This window comes from Opisthorchis viverrini, assembly GCF_000715545.1.
Source record: "Opisthorchis viverrini unplaced genomic scaffold opera_v5_82, whole genome shotgun sequence".
Taxonomy (NCBI): domain Eukaryota; kingdom Metazoa; phylum Platyhelminthes; class Trematoda; order Opisthorchiida; family Opisthorchiidae; genus Opisthorchis; species Opisthorchis viverrini.
In genome coordinates this window covers 1,613,140-1,621,443 of record NW_008751738.1, presented here as the reverse complement: position 1 = coordinate 1,621,443, position 8,304 = coordinate 1,613,140, and the positions used below count along the sequence as shown (strand labels likewise).

Genomic DNA, 8,304 nt, shown 5'->3' with positions numbered 1-8,304 from the left:
AGACGTTTTTCGGGAAATTTGAACCCTGAGAGACATAGGTCGAGAGTTTTCAAAGTTTGTTGAATGAACTCGCGATGCTTTAAATTGTGAAAATTCTGTCTTTGGTGAGTGCACGAATGTGGTGGGATCAGCACATTCCGCCCATGCACGCTGGTCGAAGTGATCAGAACAAATCAACATGATAGCCCTCCGGTTTTGGCTTGACCGGACTGACCAACTCTAACGAGGCTTATCTGTCATTTGCAGTGCTGATACCTGGTTTACAACGGGGAGCACTTACGGGACGAAACGGCTTGTATTTTACATTCATCGTATAGTGATAACTAGACTCCCCTAATGACACTTGACCGATGTTTCACCGGTTCATTTCACAGGCACCTTGGTTGATGAGCCAACATTCAATAGACCTGGTAGTTTGAAGTGACACTTGTTCCAAATGCCTCGGCTTTCGACAACCCGGTTTAGGAAGCTCCTCCACCCAAAATACTCCAATCAAAACAACACAAGACGTTCACATTTGTCAACTGTAGACCACGTGTAGCGGTATGCCTTGAAAGTGAAATGCACATCCGGCAGCTGTAGTGTACATGGATTGAGGAAGTTCAAGCGGGTGGCGCAACTGTAGCCACGTGTTCAATCGAGGAGTGAGTGCAATGGTGTTGCGTGAGCATTGCGCATGGAATCAGTGTGTCGACCAACCTAATGGCGGGGATTCCGCAGTACGCTTTGGCACATGCGGATTTGGCTTGTATCACGAGACCGCAGCTTCCAAAGTTCTAGCCGAGGCGAACAACTTGTACTCTAAATTAATCATAAACTCGATCAACGTACAAACATAAAAAAACATTTTGGTAAAGTCAAGACAGGAGCCAATTATTGTGCAGCACATTCACTCGAGACATTAAACCGATTTTAAGCCGAGTCTTCTGTTAACATAAAGTTCGCGAAACTGAGCACTCCACTTACCTATATTTTGGTATTCAATTGGGAATTATCTCTGATGGACATCTGGAGATTACACCAACTGGTGAATCCCACGTTGGTCATAACCGGCGGTTGATCGCCGGAGTGTTTTCTCCAACTTGTAAGGAGTATCGTCACATCACCTCATTGTTGTATAAAGCTCTGAAAAAAGCGCCCTGAAAAAATTCTTGGTTTGATGATAATTTTTCCGCTCCCCTGAACGGTTCTTTGAGTTTTATATGCTTCAAAGTATCCCCGTCGTTATTTTTGAATGCCGGCAGTTCCTAACTCATGTCTACTGATAAATGCTTCAGGTGGTAAGCTTCAACTACTTGGTGAAGTTAATTGTGAGATGGAGATACCAGGCCACCCTGACTGTGGTATTGTCTATCTTGCTGCTTGCGAGCTTAATCTTCTTGGTATAGACTGGATCGATCGTTTACATCTTTCAACACTGCCGGTCAAAAACATATGTTCATCAACATCGACAGGGGGGAAGCCAACCGAGTGTTCGTCAGGGACTATTGCCCCAAGCACCAAAGATGGACTGTTGGAGTTCTCCTTAAAAGAATCGGTGAGGTGATCTTCAGCATCCATCTGGGATCATCGATATGGAAACGACATGTCAATCAATTACGGCCGAATGGGTGCCTGATCCCAAGTGCGGAAGAACAGTTACTAGACTTCAACCTTCTGGTTGAAAACTTTGATTTCCGAAGACCAGAACCAATAGTCACCACTTCACATATGTCGCCTGAGATGGATCCATTGCTTCAACTGAGACGCCGTACGGGTAGCGCCGGAAGACTGGTGGAACCTTTCAAACTTGACCGGCACTGACAATCTTTCGTTGAACGGCAAAATGGGGGAGGTGTCAGGAATGTCGGGACGGCTCAAACTTACTGACCATAGAACTCCACCAGAATCGTAATAGAGAAGCCGGCAAGCATTCAGGCTAATCAATCATTCAATCAATTCAGCAAAAGCCGACGACTGTTCAGACAGGCCACAGAAGCACGACCGAATATGATCGACGTCCAGGCGATCGATGTTGACGGGTGTTCAGTAAACGCCTTTCAGACAACCTAGATCTATCTCAAAACGTGCCATTTAACTAGCGCGGGTTCGTTGCAACTTTTGCACTCGCACGCTCTCGCTCGTTCGCAATAAAGCTGTTGTGTTCCTTATCGGGAAGTTCTTTTTCTGGCAGCAGGCACTGGAGTGGGAATAGCAGTCAGATATAACAGAATGTATCACTGAGTAAGCTCACTAGATGTGCGTGAAGAAACGACAGCACTTCAAAAGGCATTAAAGGAAGACCCGACTGGTTCAAAGCTGATTTATGATACTGTTCAACTGAATGTACTGCATACAGTCTGTCTCATGCTTTTGTTCTCTATCGAACACACCACTCATAAGATAACTGAAGAATGGTCAGCTGCCGTAGACTGAACATCTTTGGGTGACATAATCCGTAGAACACGATGACAACCAAGAGATTCATTTTAGATTCGACTGAGTCTCTGATGAGCGCCAAATCAATCCCAAATTTCGTGAAAGTTGGGTTCAACTAGAACGTGCGGTCAACTTGATGAGCCCCAAGAAAAATAAAACCAATCGCAGCCTATCGAATAGTTTTCAGCAACCTCACGAATTGTATCTCTTTTCTCGAAATCGTACTGAAGCTAGATTAGTATCTCAACAATTCTAAAGGGTTTACAACAAAAGAAGCTGTGGATGGGTGGCATGAGTCGCAGTGCAGCAGTGAAATTTCTGATGAGTTAATGCGCCCGTCAGAGTGACTAACGTTGCTCGAAAAACGACTAGATTGTCTGTGTAAAACTAACACCACTGTATGGTGCGGAATAATTTAATGTCTGGAGGGATTCGGCGGTCACCTATCAGAACGTGCAACCGGCTCCATGGGCTATCTACTACATTTATCAATCCGCTTGCAGGTGCAACGGATCTGTTAAAAGAACTGGCTAGAGGCTCAGGACACTGGCAAAACTGGGTGCATACAAGGCCTTTTTGCAGCTGGAACTCAACTTTAGTTTTAGCTTCGACACATCCCATTTATCTATTCACTGAGACAAAAGGCCAATTCAGTTTCTAGTCACCTTTTCAGGCCTCCGCTAGATCGGAGAGAGTGGCATGCTATTACATGAGTATTCTGCATATTGCTGCGCTTATCCACATCGACAGATCGTTTCATGCGTTACCCGTTACAGGAGTTTTGCAGTGATTTCTAATCGGTTTGTTTTATTTTCTGTCTCAGTTCCAAGACTGTTGAGCCCGTCACTCAACTGTTTCCTTAGCACCCAGATACTTCTAACATTGGATGTAACCTGTTGTTGTGGGCACAGTTGATTGAGTGGATGTCTGAATAACAGCGAAACTGGGTGTTTTTTCTGGCTCTGTTTCTCTCCACTTGCAGTGCCATAGGCATGGAAACGGTTTTGTTGGGTTGGATTTTTGCAACAGAGAATTTGTACGCAAGGGCATTTGTTTTGCATCCATGATGCGAATCTGGAAACGAGAATCTGATTCAGATGCATGTTGTAGAAATTGGGGTGCAAGAGTTGGGTTCAAGTACTTCGACCAGTCGTCTGTTTTGTTTGTTTAAATTGGGCCGCAGGAAAGCTCTTTTATTGTGTGCTTTCAACGAGTCATGGGGACAGAAAACCTCCGATTCTTCTGAGATTTTGACGAGGTTATCCACAATCGGTCAGACCACATGTCTTCATTTTTTAAAATTGAATCTGTAGGGACATTTTTGGGAACAAATAACCGGTAGGTGAGAGAAAACAACCTAACCGACAGTTGAGGCATCATGCGATTATTCAAGTCAGTGCATGCCGGAAAGCCGAGGAGCATTTTACATGTGTTTGATCCTAGTTGGGGATCACGAAGCTCAAAGCGTTCCGAACCCGCGACCTTCCGGGCAGGGGTTGAACACTTAAGCGTTCGGGCTTGAGCAACTGAAGCGCAGTGTGATTAGCTCTCGCTTGGACAGCATATATCGCTGCTTATTCTTCATTGAAAAATAACTATTGAACGAGATCACGCAGCGTTATCCTGAGCCACATGCGGCATGTGACAAGACAGCCGAGCCCGACACATCTGTCACATGATGCTTAACTGGTATGTATATATTAGAGGAGTAAACCAATGTCGCCATTGGCATCCACCTAGAATGTCTTGTATACTTTTATTCTACCTTGCGATTGGAATACAAGTTTGTAACACTCACGGTGCGTTTATTCTGGATATTCCATATTACTGCGGTATTATTGAGAATTAACTGCCACGCGTATCCCCCCATTACACCTATCCTTATATTGGTAAATCGTCGAAATAACAGCCTGGGTGAGTTTAATGACTGTTGACCAGGTGGCTTTTGATCTGTCCACCGACCTTGGCAACTCACTTGCGAACGTTTCGTCACCATACGAGGGGACATCACTAGTGCGCTGGTTGTTGGGTTCTCCCGATTTTACATGTGGGTGTTCGTGGGCTCTGTGCAATGCACGCTCACATCACTCTCGTTTCGAGCAGCCGACCAGCTGCAGCAACCATTCTGATGAGTCCACACAAATTGGAGAAGCACTGGTGTCGAATTTCGCTCGTAACGCTCGCCCCGCATGTCAGATGTGTGGAGTTCAGTCTCCGGCATGGCCAAGAAAATGCACTAGTGATTGCTTCCACTAAGGACGAAACTCGAGCCTCTTGCCACCCTCCTTTGAAACGGCCTCGCCGGAATCATTGCACATGTATGTGTATTATTATTCTTTAATCTTGTGTTCTGTAGTATTGCAGTGCCTCCCGCGGATCAAAACACTGCGCACCGATGATGTCTCCTCGTATGGTGACGTCATGTTTGCAAGTCGATTGCCAGATTCGGGTGAACAGACCAACAGCCACCTAGTTCACAAGGACGCGGTGTCGAAGTTTGTTATGCCAAGTGATTGCGGCTCGACTGATGGCTGGCCGCAGTATTCTGTGTGCTTGCCGGCTAGTCACGATTATCCGGGTCCGCTTCGGTGATGGGAGCTTTTACGCAGTGCCTTATTATTCTGGTACAACAGGGTAGGGATGCTGCACTTCTTCAGCAACGCATCAATGTACAGCTGCTAGTGTTACTCGTTGGATTCACCGGGAGTAAATGTAGAGTGCTTCTAATGCTCATCTGAGATTTTGAAAAATAGGTGGCTTCGTGTCGTTTTTGATGCGTAATCTCAGTGTACTATGCTAAGTGAAAACAGCGTTGGTCACTTTTGACTAGGCTCATGCGTGTACGATTCACGATTCTGCTTCAATGTAAATAAACAAACCACTCCAGTTTAGCCAATTATTCTATGGTAAACGTGTCCGTAATGCTAGATTGGAAAATCTGAACCCTTGTTTTCAATAATTCACTGGTGTTCCTATGAGCCAAACCCAGTGGCGACAGTCATCCAGATGTTGATTCACTCGGGAATCTGCAGAACAAAAACTCCGAGTTCTGTTCCTGTGCAATAGCTAAAATCAGTTTTGTATTGCCTACAGATCGACACCTGTTTGGAGCACAGTGACAAGTTCCAAGATCTTGCTTGTTAGCCTAGATGGCCAGGAAGGTCAAACACTAGTGAGACGTTATCCATATTAGGTGAAATGCTGACTCACATAGAACACCTTTACTTTAGAGTTAGCTATCGCGTACAAGTGTACTTGCAGGCGTTTCCTCGGAAACCTGTCTCCGGCAGATGTCTGCCATGCGGAGTCCTTTCATCTACTGTCGGGAGCTAGCATGCACCTGTCTGTTTTCAGTGAGTGCATCAATGACTAGTCCACATTCCTAAAATCCATAAACTCTTACTCATACACTTTCCATCGTACCCTTTATTTCCACGCCATGCAGCGCGTCAAGATTGTACGTACGTACTGAGTGGCATTGTGGGAGTGGTACGGTCACCGAATTATCCAAACCCCTATCCACATCCGCCCAGCTGTTTGTGGAAAATTACAAAACCTGACAGATACAGTCAGCTGCAATTTGAAGTATTCGACGTGAGTTTGGTCTTATTGTCTCCATATGTACGTGTATATAACACTTGTCTGTTTCGATAATTTCGGCTTAGCGTATAGGTAAGAATGACACTATACGTAAAATGTCATGATTGGATTGTCTTCCCCACACTGTGCAGCAGCCTGAAGATTGCTCGTTCCCCATAAATGAACGCTCAATGGCTAATTCAATGAGATGCACGGTGTACTAGACACGGCGTCAGTTCTGTTTCCGTTATTCTGTTTAACTTAACCGGAAGCGGTAATTTTCATACAGCGGTCCCACCATCCTTGCAGACTGGTCGAAGCGAATGACACTCTAAAAGTCAAATCTTCCATGCATATTCCAAATGCAGGCCTGTTACTCTGGTCCCCACTGCAAGTTGCCTTGTCTGCTCACGAATAATGAGTGGGTGGATGACATCGATGTTCTACCCTCATATATTATGCAACCGAGACTGTTGTGTAATTAAAGCAAGTGTGTTGTGCGATTATCTGCATATAAGCTCACGTACCAAATTGAATGGCACTGCAATATTGGGCGCGGGAACGTTCAAAACCAAGCACGACATCCAGCAATAGTTTTGACCCGAGTTTCTAGCCACAAATAGTGATGAGGGCCTGCTGAATGGACAACGGGGACACTGAAATTCGCGGACACTGGGGTGTTGTAGCGGTGAAAGGAAGCCTTCTCAGAAGTTACCAATCAACGGAATGCGGTAATTTCAAACAATTGATCTCTTCTGGAGGCTGTATTTCTTCCACCCGACAAAAAAATTCGTGGCGTGGACAGCAATTAAAGCGGTTAATATCTAATCCAAGTTTGCCTGTGAAGACGCTCGATAAGGTTTGTGCTATTTGCTCCAGGTTGGAGAGCCGGCCGCTGAGCAAAAATGCCCTTCGGACTTCGTTTTGATACAAATCAGAGTGCAGGGAAAGACTATAACACACGGACCATATTGTGGTCAAACTTTACCTGGTCCACTGAACTTTTATGACGAACTCAACGTGACTTTTGTGGCAAACGGGACTGGAGAACACCGTGGATTTTACGCCACTTATGGGCCAGGTGAGTGGAGTGATATTTTTACAAGAAATCCTCTCCGCCACTTATCTTAGGCGGACGACTCGATAACCAATGAACTGACGTCAGGAATGACACATCCCATGATTTGGATTTCTTTTTGTGCCTCGTTTACTCCAGTAAATTTTCGGAATAAATGAGCATCAGAATTCGCTTTGAAAGATCAAACCTGAAAACTGCGTGAGTAATTTCGACAACCAAGATTTTATGTGATCTGGTCAGGTACAAAATCTTCGAACACGAGCAAGCATGACGAACGTGTCAATTGAGTCGACAAGGACTTTGATATGGAAGGTGCATTCGCACACAATACCATTACCTGTCGAACACTCCATGATGTTCCATTAATTCAAGGCAAACACCAACGGTAGCACCGTCGGTATGCTCACAATTCGATTCGATTCTTCAAACACGTAAGCTAAATAGATTTGTCCTCATCAGACCCTCATGAATTTAATTTAGATTTTATAACTCAATGTGTAAAAGAATATCGTTCTGGAAGAGAAGTGGACTACCCTTGGGGAGTTTGAAATTCACACTGCTTTCCTGATACCGCTCTGCATTAGCCACCAATTCGACTTATTTGTTTGGTTCAATGCAAAATCAGGAGTTTGAACTGCGGGTTGTCTGAGTCTACTAGATTAGGTCCGTAGGTCAAGAAGTTCACGTTTGCAACGTCTGAAAATGCACTCGGTTGGTCACTGATAATTGACCTCGAAGGTAATATTCAGGCACAAAGCATTTGTCCCATTCAGCGAAGAGACGCAAAATTCGAGCTATTCGAATTCATATTTGTGAAACCAAACGCAGTCTGCATATCTTAGTCAGCCAGCTTACCTAAGCTCACACCGGAACTAAATATTTTTGAGAGAATGTTTGTATTCCATCTTTGACACTGGTAGCAGACATATCACTGCATATCATCAGCTACCGATGCTTGAAACTGAGTACCGCAACAACCCTGCAGTAATCCTTGACGTAAAGGAATGCATAATTTCGTTCCATCGAGTTAAATCACTCACCGTTTCATATCTTACTTCAATTTTACAGCAGCCCTCACGCTGTCCAAAAGAGGGGAATTCATAGCAAAGTTTCATGTGTTGAGTTGCACACCGAGTCAACTGGTAAAATATGCGACAATGCGATTGTTACTCGAGTCTTCAAATCCCAAATCTGCTAGATCTGCTCTTACTTAGATCGGAAGAGCGTCG

The 8,304-nt window shown here is 44.7% G+C and overlaps 1 protein-coding gene across 1 annotated transcript in view; it reads left to right on the top strand.

Moving 5' to 3' along the window:
• Window positions 1-6,876: 6,876 nt before the first annotated feature.
• T265_13601 (hypothetical protein) overlaps window positions 6,877-8,304 on the top strand; it is a gene marked incomplete at both ends in the record, with an annotated part of 2,924 nt that continues 1,496 nt past the window's right edge. The window contains one exon of the mRNA XM_009169623.1: window positions 6,877-7,078. Within this exon, the coding sequence (XP_009167887.1) occupies window positions 6,877-7,078 (202 nt within the window). The remainder of the gene's footprint in view (window positions 7,079-8,304) is intronic.